Raw genomic sequence first — 14,959 nt, 5'->3', positions numbered from 1 at the left:
AGTTTACAAGTGGTACCTGCGCTTCTCCTCCATGTTGTTGCGGATGTTGTCCACATAGATCTCAGAGTACAGCAGGGCGGTGAAATGGGCGGAGCAGAGCTGTGCTGCTCGAGCCACTTCTAGATAGTTCAGGTCCAGCCAGAAGTTGGATTCGCACACGGTTCCACACTCAGCACTGCAACAGTATTATTATTATTATTATTATTATGGAAATATAACCAGTTAAAGGAAACATCCACCCTGGCCTGAATATTAATCTTCAGTGGCATCCACGATTCTGAGTTGACTTATTTCGTGTGAAACATGATTGTTTATATTAAAATGAATAATTTGATAATAACATGCTTAAGAAAAAAAAGGCCGGGTGGGCAGAAATCTCCTGTTCATCAAATATAATCTTACATAGTTTTCAATATTGAGTTTCAAGGCGCTAGGGCTTCAGGAAGTGTCCCCCCCGCCCAAGTAAACGCATACATGCAGCGGAGTGGATTACTGTTAAATGATGTTTTTCCCACATGATTAGGATGAAAAAATATATGAAACAAGACTGGTTAAAGAGAGTGATGCAGCAGCGCTTTAGTCTACTAGTCTCCTTTAGTCTGTCCAGCCCTTTTGCCTCCTCATCTTGACACTCGGCTCAAACAGATAAGGTTCTAAAGCTTCAACTATGCTATGCTAGCACCATCGATACCTTATATATTTATTTACGCTCACATTCATGGCATTTGGCAGATACCCTTATCCAGAGCATTTACAATTGATCTCATTTAAACAACTCAAGGGTTAAGGCCCTTGCTCAAGGGCCCAGCAGTGGCAGCGCTGGGATTTAACCACACAACCTTCCGAATCAGTAGTCCATCATCTAAATCACTGAGCTGAGCCTCTGCCACAACTCTGAGTCCAACTTTTGTCGTCTCCACTACTTCTACAATGGATGTCTGATTAATATGACGCAATCCTTTTTCTCCTATGAAACACACTGTAACCATGTGACCATGATATCAGCATGACAGACAAGCGTTAATGTGTTTCAGGGTGGAGGTTTTCCCTTAAAGAAATGCAAAGGGAGGAGAAAGAGAAAGTGAATAAACCTGTTCGGTCCCAGTGGTCGTCTCTGCTGTCTGAGGTAGTCGATGACAGCTAGCATGGTGCGCAGAGAACATTTATCTGGTTGGCTCTGAACTCCAACATCCGTGTCTCCTGTTGAGAAACGTTTTCAAATGTATGGTCTGAATATCCATACCCGGTATCCAGTTTGATACCCATAAAGCTTGTAGATGCAGCTATGCATTAAACTTATAGAAAAAGGGCTTGTGCTAAGAACATTTACATTTATGGCATTTGGCAGACACCCATGAGACGCAGAGCGACTTGCATTTATTTCACTGATACAACTGAACAGTTGAGGGTTAAGGGCCTTACTCAAGGGCCCAGCAGTGACCGCTCACAATCATCCGATCAGAAGCCTAACATCTTAACCACTGAGCTACCACCTCCCACGAACAATAGTAAAAAATACTGATCGCTGCAGAGATTTTTTTCTTTTTATTATTAAAGAGCATGCGCTTAGGATTGTTTTGTTTTAAGAAACGGCACTTGCTCACCTAAATGTCATACATGCCTATGGAAAATGGAAATATATTCGGCACATACCGACAATGCTCATGATACGGCGGTAGTAAATGTGAAGTAGAAATGTGTACCTGAATCAGAGGGCATGGGGGTGGTGGGTCGGCTGCCGGAAACGCCCGGTCTGCAGCAGCTGCTGAAGAAGCGCTGGACATGTACGGAGAGAAGTTCCCTCCATGAGCCATTTGTGTCTCCCAGCAGCATGTCATGGATGAAGAGGGGAAGCATCTTTTGGCAGAAATCTGTTTTCACCTGCAGAGAAGAAAGGTTGCTAAGGACCAACGGGTTGAGTAATCTTTCCCGATACGTCTTAAGGGCAAGTCTTTCACACAACCAAGGAGAGCGAACTGATCCACTGTTTTACAAACACGTCCTGGGCTCAGAGACCTATTTTATATTTACAATCAAGATCTAATCGTACATTAATCTCTCAAAGCTAGACTTCAATCGGATTGCTAGAGAGTCACGGGAGCTTGTAGCTTCTCTAGTAGCTTGGGATTGATGTCTTTTTCACATACCGATAAACAGGAAATTTTCCCGATGATTATTATGATTACTCCACAACGCTTTATGGAAGTGTGCCAGAAAGACAGAGAGGGAAAAACCCCATACAAGTTTCCCAAAAGGCATGTTGGAAACTCAGCACACATGTGGAGAAAGGTTCTCTGGACTATCATTTTGGGCTTGGCACAAAGCGCTACAATCAGTGGAAACCTACCACTGCTCATTTACCCTGAAAACACTACACCATCCCCGCAGTAAAGCATGGTGGTGGTAGCAACATGTATTGTTTTGTTTTAGGGTTTTTTTGGGGTGGGGTAAAAATAAAAATAAAGGTGATGTGTAAATACCTCACAAAGGGCTCTGGTCATGAGTAGGGCTTCGTTGCAGACCCCTCCACTGTCCAGCAGAGCCATGCACAAGTTCCTTAGCCATTCCTTGTGTTTTCCAGGCTGCACTGACCACAACTCTGAACTGTCCACTCGATCTCTGGAAGCTGATGTGACCTCCGGTCTCACCGTCTTCTCCTGGGACACGCAACAGATAGACACGGTTGTACAACTTTGTACAATAAAGAAACTATTACTAGTGGATGCGACTCATTTTTGTCATGAAACTAAAAAAAGGCAAAAGCAAACAAGCAAGCAACTTCAATGGCAACAACTCCATGTTTTCCTTTGCTTTGGTTTTGGTCTAATCACCACTGTCTAGTCACTGGTTCATTTCCTTCAACGTCTTCACCTGTATCTAGATTTAATTCCTTAGTTTTATATATAGATATACACACCAGTTTGTGGTTGTAATACTATGCTTTGGATTGTTCTTCCAAGTTTGTGGCTTTTTTTTCCCCCCCCCAGGGTGGTGGTCTGGTTGTATCCTGGATATTTCTAATGTAATTCTACCTGCCTGTAAGCTCAGCTTTGGTTAACGACTGCAATTTTTATTTGGAATGCCAATAACAAGAACTTCGCTGCTTCTATCCTCCAACTCCCACGCATTTATTTTAGACATTTATTTCATTTAAATGGGGATTCTCTTTTGTCTTTAGGTGTTATCTCTGCTACTGTATTTAGCAAAAAAGAACATAATTGTTCTCAATATTTACATGAATAAAACCTTATTTAAGAAACAATTTGAAAGAAATTGCAGTAACTGACACAACAATGCTTATGGAATCACAAAAAGGGATTAAATAAACGCATTCTGCTTCACATTATTGTTCCTTTAGTTAACATTAACAAACCATGAACGTTAGCATTAATAAACCACAAGTAATGCCAACAAGCTAAGTTTACACAGTTATTAATTGATGTTTGTTTAACTGTTAACGAAATACAGGTATTGAGCAATGTTTATTCAAGACATCATTAAAAATTATGTCCACGTACAGCAAATTACCAAAAATTGATCTACAGCGTGCTTTTAAACGATGATAACGTATCGAACAGTAAATATTCAAATGTGCTCTTCAGCTTCAGTTCTGAATTTTCAGAGTTAGCATCCGCGAACATGTTCATCAAGACATTGGATCATATCGTTTAGCTTATACGGTTTATTATTTTTAAAAAAGCTCAAGTTATGGTGTATTAATGTTGAAGTTCATTGCGTGTTCATGTTAACTAACGTGTTATATAATGTCACTTAAGGAAAGGTTCCCAAAAGCTGTTTTTAGCCGTGTGGGTCTGAATTTCGGACCCTACTTTTACAATAACACCAGCTCTCTCTGGGAGATACTTGCTTTTCTCTTTGCTGAGCGAAAAGGACTCAGGTAAAGCAGCATTGGGTCTCTCTGGCTCTTGTGCAGCTCCCAGAAATCCAAACCGGATGAGGTGGCCAAAATGTCCTTCAAACACACAGCAGCGGCCTGGCGGACAGAAATACTAACACACACACACACAAATGGTTAAACGCAAGGTACACAGATTATTCACTGAAATGAAATATTTTAATAGTAAAGACAACAGTCATTATGGATAACAGTAACAATTGTAACAATAATTCAGCATAATTTGTATTTGAGAGTAGGTTAATGACATGCTTTCCTAAAACCGTCTTAACACATATAAAGGGCTTTTCACACTGCGCTTAACCCCGGGTTATCATCGTTTTAAACCCCGCATGTTGTGTATACAGTAGCTGCAGCGTTTGAGGGGAAAAATTAAAAAAATGACGCTACTGTACGAGTAAACAAGTCTCTCCAGGCTTAAAAGCATTTCAAAAAATATCCATATAATTTGCTTCACCGAGTTCTTTCTTTTGACTTTCTGTCTTTGTTTTCTTGCCTTTGTGTGTCTTGGGAGGCTTAAAACAACCGAGGAGGATTTACGTGGCGACATTTTTTTTCTCTCACCGTCGTGAACGCACGAGAGATGAGCCTTTATTTAAACCGGTCACACACTGTATTTATCCAACCATGGTTGTTGACGCAGCAGATATGCAAATAAGTACATTACCCCAGGGTTTAAGATCGTACAGTGTGAAACGTCAGATTATGAATATCCAGGATTCATTGTTAACCCCAGGTAACGTATGAGCAGTGTGAAACGTGAAACAAGACAACCCAGGATTCCGTTTATCCGGGGTCTAGCATGACCCAGTGAAAAGCCCCATAGTCTATAAACCCACCGCATTGTAGGTGTAAACGTATTTCGCCATTACACAAAAGTCTGTATTTAAAAAGAGGAGGAGGATGTCTGGCAGAATCCAGGTCACCTCTGGTTCGTCAGCGCGTTGTTCATGCAGCTGAGGATGATGGAGACCCACTGATGAAGAACATTAGGATAAAGAGACGTTGCCTGGGTGTACATCTGATCTTTCCCATGATGCAGCGCAATGGTAGACAAGTCCACAGGCCCGAGTTCTCCCAAGCAACCCCCAACAGCCTCTGAGAGAAGAAAAGCGGAGCTTAAACACGTGAACAGAAATATTCAGCAACCCATTTCTCCATTTTTATTTTATTTTTTTATTTTTCTTCACATCTTCAGGTCAGGTTGGCACGGTGGATCCAGAGATTATGCTCAGACTGTATTCTGCCTCGTCCGTACATCCCTTTGGACGTGTGAAAGCATGAGCAAAACAAACATGAGTGCAACAGAAAGCGCTCACCTAAAATATCTCTGCCTCCAGGATGGTTGGCTGCCAGTTTGCACAGCTGCAAGAGGTTCAGCACCAGCTTGACCAGCACACTGTGGGCAGGATCAGCTTTGCGAAGGAAATACACTCGGATAAGTCTTAAAGTCCTTAAGTGAAACGTCTACTGAAATGAAATCATTTGAAACTTATACTAAACTTTAGTATAACACAAAGGATTGCGAAGTGCCTTTTTTTCTTAACAACATGTGTTAAGAAATGTAACCAACCATGTTGCCATAACATGAAACAATATTTAGTTGCAGCTCAACTACAGCAGTGATTAATTACACTGTTCGATTCACTTACAACAGTTCTGTTAATGCGACTTCAATTTGGTGCACAACCTTGAATCGGATCGATTACATAAGCGGAACGTAGTGAGACTTTCTTTCAATCGCAGGTCTATCGTAAGAGGATCTTCACTGTAAAATCTGACCAAGCGTTGAGAAACTGAAATCGACTTGGCGAGAGGAATGCGACAATTCGTTGGTCTCTTGCTCACCGTGACATTCTTTTAGCAGCTGCTCAATCTGCTGTTTGTGAGTGTGTAACTGTCTCTTTAAATCTTTAAGGCCCTCCATTCGAGTTAGAGGTAGCGAGTCACATGATGTCACAGACAGGAAATGCTCAATCTCCTGCGAAAGGAAAAAAAACAACAACAAAACAATGATCTGTATAATTTAAAACCACAAATGACACTTTTTTCCCCCCCAAGAATAATCATGCATTTTTTTGATCATTTAATATTTAATCATTTTATATAAGACATTGTCAACAGCTCTAAATAAAAAATCTAATCGTGTGAATTCAATCGATCCTTTCTTTTTTTTCTTATGAAACGTTCCATGTTAATTTCGCACTACAATATATCGATAAATAAACATAGAAATCTGAGCATCAGCAGCACCTGTCTGAGGGTGAAGGCTCCAGAGCTGTATTTGAGCGCATGCTGAGCCGATCGGAGCTCTGCGAAGGCCGGCTGATCAGGAAAAGGCTCAAGCAAAGGGATTGCTCTCCTCAGATACGTTTTATCCGGGTTTTCTATCACCAGAAACTTGAGCAGACTCAGCACCTGTCACAAAAACAACATACTCTGCTGTTATATTATAGAACCTATCTGAAATATAGCATCTGATAAAAGGCACAAAGATGTACCATACATGTGCCTCGTATAAAGATCTTCACGATATCTTTTAACAGTTAGTCATTTATTATTTCACCAACAATCCAAGGTCATCAACTCGATGTGTTCTTTTACAAATCGGGATTATCAAGATATACCCTTGTAACCCATGTTTTGCACAGCACTAGCTAGGCAGGCTCAAACAGTAAGAGTTAAAAGCAACCTGTTGAGATATGGTCGTCTGCTCGGTGACTTGTGCCGTGAGAGTTCCTACGACGACCTGTAGGTGGCTCTCTAGAGCATCGTCGCAGACGCGGATGGCGGTCTGGCATACGGTAGTGAGCAGGTCGCAGCACAGAGCGAGACTGCGCGCAGAGACCTCGTCCTGATGACCCGACCTGAGGAAAAATAACTGCGTTTCATTCATTCCTTCATCTTCAGTCAACAGCTTTATCCTGGACAGGGTCATGGTGAATCTGGAGGCAATCCTGGTAAGGTGGGGAATACAGCCTGGATCTAAACTATATCGATTTACCCAACACCACTCATCATTGTTCTTCCAGCCAAGCACTATTTCATGCGCAAAGATGAAAGAAAGCATCAACGTTAATCCAAAAAGCATCTTTTAAATAAGGAACAATTGACGACAGGCCGTTGAATTATTAGAGAATAACGAACATGCCGAGGTGGTAATGAGGCCATGACGCAAAGCAGGGTATTATTTTCTAATAATTCGACGGATTGTCGTCAATTATTCCACTTATACCACAGTTACCACACCTCAAGATACTCTTCAGATGTTTTATTTCAAGCCATTTTCAGGTTTTTGTCCTTAAAATGCTCTTGTGTGTGAAACTAGTTCATTACACATCTCTTTAAGCGTCCGATGCTAATTCCAAACCGGCATCTCAGAGCTATAAGGAGGCTTGAGCCATTGATCTGCAGTTATTGGAGATAGAGAGATAGAGAGAGATCAGTTTTTTTTTCCATTTCATGCTGATAATATAAAAATAGAACAAACAAATAAATAAAATATCCATAAGCCTACTTGTTCACAGGGTTTTTCATTTTTTATTACTGCAGAAAATACAACGAATAAATAAATAAACATTGATACTCGTTCACTGGCTTTTCACACATGCTCTCTTGTGCTTTTTCTCTCTTTCTCTCTCTCTCTCTCTCTCTCCAATAACTACAGATCAATGGCTCAAGCTTCTGTGTCGTGTCGTGGCCACATTACCACCTAATTCAACGGCCCGTCGTCAATTATTGCTTACATATTTCTGGAACGTTGAAATTGTCTGTCATTTTGTTTGCTGTTAAATGGGTGTGTTCTGGGGGATTGTAGGCGTTAGTTCAGTTAACTTGGCGAAGTGATATGGATCTGTAATGCGGACAAGACCTGACTGGAACTACTTTAGCCGTGCATGTACTGCAAAATAACTGCACACCTCAAAACGTCTGTCAGTCAATCAGAATCGAGAATTCAACAGCGCTGTGGTATAATATCTTTTAGACCATCTCGAATTACTGGCTCCAAGAACTCTGACAGGTAGACTAGACTTGCAAGTTAACAAGATGAGAGGGGAAAAAAAAAAAAAAACTACGCCCCCCCCCCCTTAATTTTACTGCAGAATTATATAATCACCGTTATAAACGTGTTTGACAGAAAAGAGCACTAAATTACTATACCATTTCATTTAGGATAATTATGTGCTGCTCTGTGGGAACTATATTATTTATTGTACTTTTTTTTTTTTTAACTTATTTAATGCAATGAAGGACCCAAAGGTTTTATAGTGCTAAGAATAATTTGGGGAGGAACCCTTTTATTTTAAACACGAACAAAGCTCAATAAAGATTTATTCCTGGTTACTGAAGTTAGGTATAAGTTACATAGCAACGGTGTAGACATTAATGTAGGAATCTCATAAAGTCAGTCAGACCAACATGTGTGTGTGTGTGTGTGTGTGTCTGTGTGTATGTGTGTGGACCTGCTGTTGATGTGGTGTATAAGAGTGTAGATGATGTCTCGGAGCACAAAGGCCCATGCTCCACCCAGGCCATCCTTAACCTCACACAGCAGCAGGTTCACAAACAGGTGATACATCATGAGGATGCGGTGCCTCTCGTAGGCGTTGGTGGTCTCGGCTGCGCGCTGGCAAACCGAAGTCAGGATCTTCTGTATGGACATCTAGCACAAAGAGTAAGATGTGTCTTCAACACAATCAGTGGCTTGGATGGGGACAGTACTATCTAGCATAGACATTTTATCATCACATCCTAAATGTTCGTTCTATACAGTCAGCTCTGAAATTATTGGCACCCTGGGTGAAGATGGTTAAAATAAGAGTCTTCTATAGAGTCTTCTATAATGCTTGATGAGACTGGAGGATACAGAGTAAGGAATGTGAGATCACCCCTCTGTATGCAATTTCTGAATAACATCAGGGTCTTACCGGTGTCTTGGAGAGTATGGCTACCAGAGACTTCTGACTGTTGCTATGACACTTGCTGAGGTAATCCAGTGTTGCTTTAATCACGTGTGAGCTGAAGAAAGGTGGATTCGGAGCAGGATCCAGCTCCCTAGAAACAACACCAAGACACAACACCAAGACACAGCATGACAATCTATGAATAACAAATGCCTAGAAATCAGAACAGGAAGTTAATTAGTATGAAATATGACCATATTTTCATTACTGTTATACTCTATATACAGCATAGTCACCCAATAAACTTCTGCAGGTCTCCTCTTTCAGCAGTGCCTGATCCTGCGCCCTCGTACAGCGTCATCAACAGCTCGACAACAATGTCTGCCAGGTTGCCGCATATCAGACTGTCGATTTGCTGCAAAGAAGAAACGCCGACACAGGTTTAGCAAAAGCTGAATCAGTCCAGCGCTGTGTCTCCGAGCCCTCAAGAAAGTGTCACCTTTTAATATTATAGTGGGGAAAAAAGGTGCTTTAACCAGTCCCTCCAGGATTTCGCGATCGCAGGAATTACCATAAAATCAAGCAAACGCCACGATATTCAGAGGAGCTTGCAACTGAGTCGTGTGACATCGCAACGTGCATTCAGCCAGAGCCCTCTTCGATTCACGTGCATTGAACGCGTGTCCAGCTAAAAGGTCTCATTAACCAACAAACATCGCTGCGAAAGACTGCAATTTTGACAATTCAGGTAGTTTTCCACAAAAAAGCACAAAAAAGTTGCATTTCAAACTTTTTTGAAAATAGCCGCAGCAAAATCAAGCAAATCACAAAAAACAGCTCTGAAATCCTGTACAGACTGTTTATCCATGACATTCTGGTAAGTTCTATTTGAAGCACGAAACACTCGGGTTGTTATTTAAGTAAGAAATAAACAAACTACAGGTTGTCTAGTTAAAGGAAAATCGATGACAGGGTGGTGCGATGCGTTATTACCTCAAAGTTCATTATCGTTACCTTAAAACCACACTAAAGTGTTTTATTCCACTTATACCGCAGCAATCTGCCAACACTAACGCTTTTTATTTTACTGAAGAACGAAACATGGTGCTTTTTTTCTTCTTAATTTAATGTCGTGCAACGTCCAGAAACAAGTTAGTTCCCTTTACTACTTATGTTATAGCAACTATAAAGAACTGATCTCTCACTAGCCTCGCTTTCTCTCTCTCTCTCTCTCTCTCAATCGAAGTTAATAAGGCACGAAAATGTCATTGGTCATGTTACAAAGAAACCGCAGAGCGCAAAATGTCCTCCATCCTCAAGACTCTCTCATCTCTGAAAAATTTAATGTGACAGCTTCATCTGAGACACACACCTTTTTTTTTTTAAAAAGAATTTGTGGAGGTCAAATCCCTTACTGCCTCCCAATTCGCCTGCTTATCCTATGCATTAAAAGTATATTCTTTTTTGTGAAAGAAAAGTACATACTTTTGAGTGTGTAACAAAAGAGTATGCAAGTACTGGGACATACTAACACGTAACGGGACATACTAACATGTAACAGGACATACTAACACGTAACAGGACATACTAAAACGTAATGGAGGAGCCCTGTTATGCACACCATCACCATAAACAAACTCTTCGTTGCATTTCAGCTTTTCTTCATTCCTTATGTGATTTACTTATAATTTACCATTCCCTTGATTTATTTTCCCACATTTCATTTACACCTCTCTAAAATGTGTCAAAAAGCAAATCGTTACAAAACTCCTCCTCCCTCGCACAAGGAGTTGTGGGAAACATTAGCAGTAAATAAATAAATAAATAAATAAATAAATAAATGTCCATGGATCCATACTTTGAAAATCTACCGGAAATAGTAGCGCATCCAGGTACCTCTGGGATACTCGGTTCAACATACTACCATTTGTGACATGCTAATTCTAACCTTGGATCCTATTTAGGACAGATAGCAGGCGAATTCGAACGCAGGATCTGTGAACGAACCATGAAAACGGCGACGCATTAGAATGAGCGAATTAACGCAACCCTGTGGTTTGCAGCGGCACCGCTGTTCTAGAAAATAGATCAAATCCTGACCAATTAGATTTAAGAATTCAACAATACTGCAGTATAACATAAAATATAACCTTCATTTGAATTGAATCCAATCTTTTGGGTCATTGTTATAAAAGCAGTGTGTACTGGCTGGGACGTCATTTTCCTAGTAATTCCCCACCTTTTTGTTACTCTGACTTAAACAGGTCAAAAAAAACGGGTGACGTCCTGGACTGGCTGAACTGGATTAGAGTTCGCACCTGTTTCCCCAGGCACTGGTCGTCCTTCAGCAGGTCATAAACGTGGTGCGCTTTCTCTCTCTGCTTTGCCGCCTCTGCATCATGGCTGGGGAGGGCGAAGTGCGGCAGGATGTTCATCATGATTTTAGGGAAGCAGATGGCCACCAGCTGCCTCCAGTCTTGCTTCAGGTGACTCCCGATAGATTTCACCTGCTCAAAGTCGTTCAGGAAGATCAAGCGTGGGATAAGAACATGATATGATGACCTGAAATGGAGAATGAAGGGGGGGGGGTCACACGTGATGAATTAGAGCTGTACATCATGCGCCTTTAAGTATCGCAAGTCAGTATGATTTTTTTTCTCCTTTGAAAATTTAAAAAGAAATGGGAAGTGGACCTCATGGAGGTAAAAAAAAAAAAAAAAAAAAAGTTTGAATAAAATTGGTCTAAAGCAATCATGAGGTAAAACGCGTAATGAAACGCTTTTTTCGGATTATTTGCCCCTTTTCGAATATTTGAATTAGTGCACGCGCTCCATCTTCAGGAACATGCGTAAATGTAGCACCTGTAAAACTCCTCCAGAGTGCTGCAGGATAAAAGGGTATAAGGGAAGGACTGTAGCATGTAGCTGGTGTCCGTCTGTCTCTGGCTCAGCCATTCAGCCACTAGATAATTCAGATGAGAGCAGACAAATGCCTCAGAGCTTCTGTAGCCCAGAGAAAGAGAAACGCTCGCCAACACCTGCACGGCAAAAGAAAAACTGCTTAAAGGACACACACATGCACACTTCTACCTAATATAAAGAGTCCTGCTGCTTCATCCTACAGCTTATTTTATTTTAGATTTTTTAAATCTCCTATTCATGGTACACCACCACACTCGTTCCATCCCCCACCCACTTATTCTGCACCTTTTTAATCAGATTCTCCTCGATGCTGTTCTCCTTGTAGGACTGAAAGAGGGCGAAGAGAGCCTGCTTCTCACACACGGGGCTGCAGCGCATCACCATGGACAGGCTTTTCAGTAGAGTCGCCTGACGGTTAAAGGTCTCATCAGGCAGGTCTTCAGGGGACCCGTTTCTCTGTAGGGACGAACAGAAAGAAGTAAACTGAGGCAAAATGTGCACAAGAACTAGCTGTGTGGCTGAAGCAGTGCCGATACGTCAACGTCTGGTGTTTTTTTGTTTTTTTTCCCACAGAAGTATGATGAGCCCAACTTTTCACCTGGGTGAGCAATGGATTTGTGTTTCTAGATACTGTCAGACATTTCAAACGATTTGAGGCAGGAAAGCAGCATCATCTGCTGCAAGAAGATGCGAGTGTTTGTGCACATAAGGGTGTGTTCAAGAACTGATATTTTTCCGCATGCAATTGAGCCGAGTGACAGCTAAGGGAATAAGAAGTCCGATTCAGGTAGCGAGTAAATTAGGCACTTGAATGTGACTCGAGTCGCAAGTCTTTCTCCATGTCTGGCACTCTTCATAGAGGCAAGTTCTCAAAGCATCCACCAATCTGACTCATCCTCCAGACAGAGAAGCGTGACACACAACTCTGCACAGTGTTGTTGTTTTTTTTACTGCTTCTCCAGCAGAGAGTTGTGCATCGCTCTAGCTAATGCTTGGCACTGCTGATTGTTAGTTAGCTCCTGATGTTGCAGTCTGAAACTCACTAATGAATGATGTTTACATGCTCAGCCCTCTATTTCTGAGTTTCATCAGTAACTTTCTCAATTCAAGCAACAGTTACAAACAATTCTTCAGTCCAATCATATGGCAATTTTTTAAAACTATTTTTTTTATTTATTTTTTTTTTTTAAGAGTATCCCGCACACAACTTTAAATCCAACTGAAATTAAGTCCAACTTGCAAAAATGGAAGAAAAACATCATATCCGATCATACAGGTGCATCTAAAAAAATTTGAATATCGTTTGTACGGAAATTCGTTTTTTTCCGTAATTTAATTCAAAAAGTGGAACTTTCATATATTCTAGATTCATTACACATAAAGTGAAGTATTTCAAGCCTTTTTTTGTTTTAATCTTGATTACAGCTTACAGCTCATGGAAATCAAAGTATCCCAGATATCCCAGACTTTGTATCCAGTATCCCAAAATATTAGAAGTAGAAAATATTAGAAAATAATACAGAAATGTCGACCTGAGAAGAGCTCTAAATCAGCTGATTAACTCAAAACACCTGCAAAGGTTTCCTGAGCTTTTAATCTCTCAGTCTGGTTCAGTAAACACAACCACAATCACGGGGAAGATGAAAGTCAATTTTGCATTTCATTTGGAATTCAAGGTCCCAGAGTCTGGAGGAAGAGTGGAGAGGCACAGAATCCAAGTTGCTTGAAGTCCAGTGTGAAGTTTCCACAGTCAGTGATGATTTGGGGTGCCATGTCATCTACTGGTGTTGGTCCATTGTGTTTTCTCAAGTCCAGAGTCAATGCAGCGTCTACCAGGAGATTTTAGAGCACTTCATGTTCACTTCATGCTGACAAGCTTTATGGAGATGCTGATTTCCTTTTCCAGCAGGATTCTGCACCTGCCCACAGTGCCAAAACTACTAGTAACTGGTTTGCTGACCATGGTATTACTGTGCTTGATTGGCCAGCCGACTCACCTGACCTGAACCCCATAGAGAATCTATGAGAGACACCAGACCCAACAATACAGACGAGCTGAAGGCCGCCATCAAAGCAACCTGGGCTTCCAGAACACCTCAGCAGTGCCACAGGCTGATTGCCTCCATGCCTTACCGCATTGATGCAGTAATTCATGCAAAAGGATTTTTAAAAAAGCGTTGTGTATAAATAGTATAGTAGGATGTAGGCCATACATTTTGGCTACTATAATTTCCCAGCAGAACTAAAAGAAACCCTGGACAGCGTACACCCACAACAGACAATCTACACGAGTGACACGTCACCTGCTAGTGTGAACGTACTGGTGACCTGACACAGATATTATTCCATGGGATTTACCTGGATCTTCATCCCCTCCTGTGCTTTCAGGTAGATGTTCTCAAAGGCTGCTTGCTGGTGTTTTAGTGGGAGCATCTTCTTTTGCTCTCCAGTCCTACCTACTTTCTCCAAGAACAGTCTGTAGACATCAGAGGTGCGTTGATGAGTTTACAGAGCTTTTGATTACTTTTTGAAGAATGTTTGTAGGTCACATTACTGACCGGATCACGACTAGTGACTGTATGTTATACGTGACCGTCATATTAATATCAGGTTTTATATCAACATTACAAGTTATTTTAAAAAGACACCTCTCTACATTCATGGCTGCTTGCATGCGAACATGGTGATGGGGGTCTGCCAGGTGCAAGGGCAAAAGCGCACATGCCGGTAGCTCCTCCTCCTTCAGAGATAAGACCACCCACTTACAGTAAGGGTCAACCTACACAAAGACAAAACAAATGAAATATTAAATATGCCTTAATTCCTGATGTTTTATACATGTTTATACCGCAGTGCTGTTGAATTCTCTAATATGATTGGTCAGAAGGTGCTTCATAGAATGTCCATCAAACAAGTTAATTCCTGTTATCACTCATGTTATAGCAGCTAGAAACTATAAAAATTTGTTCCCTCACCAGCCTCTCTGTTTTTTTCTCTCTCTCACTTGAAGTTAATAAAACAAAACAAAACAAATACATAATACAACCAGACTGTCAATGTTACCAAGTCCTCAGTCCTGAAGACTTTTCCCATGTCGGAAAACTTAAAGTTACAGCTTTACCTCCGATTGTTAACGTTTACACAAGTGTTTTTTTTTTTGTTTGTTTGTTTGTTTTTACACAAGTCCCTCTGATGTAACTGTTCCAAGAGAAACCATA

General features: G+C 41.1%; 1 protein-coding gene across 7 annotated transcripts in view; it reads right to left on the bottom strand.

Moving 5' to 3' along the window:
* The window catches only part of atm (ATM serine/threonine kinase), a 66,678-nt gene that overhangs the window by 22,585 nt on the left and 29,134 nt on the right, over nucleotides 1-14,959 (bottom strand). For 6 of the 7 annotated variants that reach the window (XR_008388690.1, XM_053651060.1, XM_053651061.1 and 3 more), the window contains 18 exons: nucleotides 14,390-14,520; nucleotides 14,100-14,217; nucleotides 12,027-12,197; nucleotides 11,682-11,857; nucleotides 11,139-11,382; nucleotides 9,117-9,235; nucleotides 8,845-8,971; nucleotides 8,380-8,579; nucleotides 6,609-6,783; nucleotides 6,170-6,334; nucleotides 5,765-5,897; nucleotides 5,236-5,331; nucleotides 4,843-5,014; nucleotides 3,869-4,010; nucleotides 2,481-2,657; nucleotides 1,704-1,881; nucleotides 1,092-1,200; nucleotides 17-175 (listed from right to left, as the gene is read on the bottom strand). Coding sequence is in view for 5 of the 7 variants with exons in the window: in XM_053651060.1 (XP_053507035.1) it covers nucleotides 17-175; nucleotides 1,092-1,200; nucleotides 1,704-1,881; nucleotides 2,481-2,657; nucleotides 3,869-4,010; nucleotides 4,843-5,014; nucleotides 5,236-5,331; nucleotides 5,765-5,897; nucleotides 6,170-6,334; nucleotides 6,609-6,783; nucleotides 8,380-8,579; nucleotides 8,845-8,971; nucleotides 9,117-9,235; nucleotides 11,139-11,382; nucleotides 11,682-11,857; nucleotides 12,027-12,197; nucleotides 14,100-14,217; nucleotides 14,390-14,520 (2,792 nt within the window). In the remaining 2 variants the exon portion in view is untranslated. Of the gene's footprint in view, nucleotides 1-16; nucleotides 176-1,091; nucleotides 1,201-1,703; nucleotides 1,882-2,480; nucleotides 2,658-3,868; nucleotides 4,011-4,842; nucleotides 5,015-5,235; nucleotides 5,332-5,764; nucleotides 5,898-6,169; nucleotides 6,335-6,608; nucleotides 6,784-8,379; nucleotides 8,580-8,844; nucleotides 8,972-9,116; nucleotides 9,236-11,138; nucleotides 11,383-11,681; nucleotides 11,858-12,026; nucleotides 12,198-14,099; nucleotides 14,218-14,389; nucleotides 14,521-14,959 lie in introns of those variants that run through there. The other variant, XR_008388691.1, reaches the window with a different exon arrangement.

The sequence above is a fragment of the Ictalurus furcatus genome, chromosome 20, assembly GCF_023375685.1.
Source record: "Ictalurus furcatus strain D&B chromosome 20, Billie_1.0, whole genome shotgun sequence".
Classification (NCBI taxonomy): Eukaryota; Metazoa; Chordata; class Actinopteri; order Siluriformes; family Ictaluridae; genus Ictalurus; species Ictalurus furcatus.
This window is presented reverse-complemented; position numbering and strand designations above follow the sequence as displayed.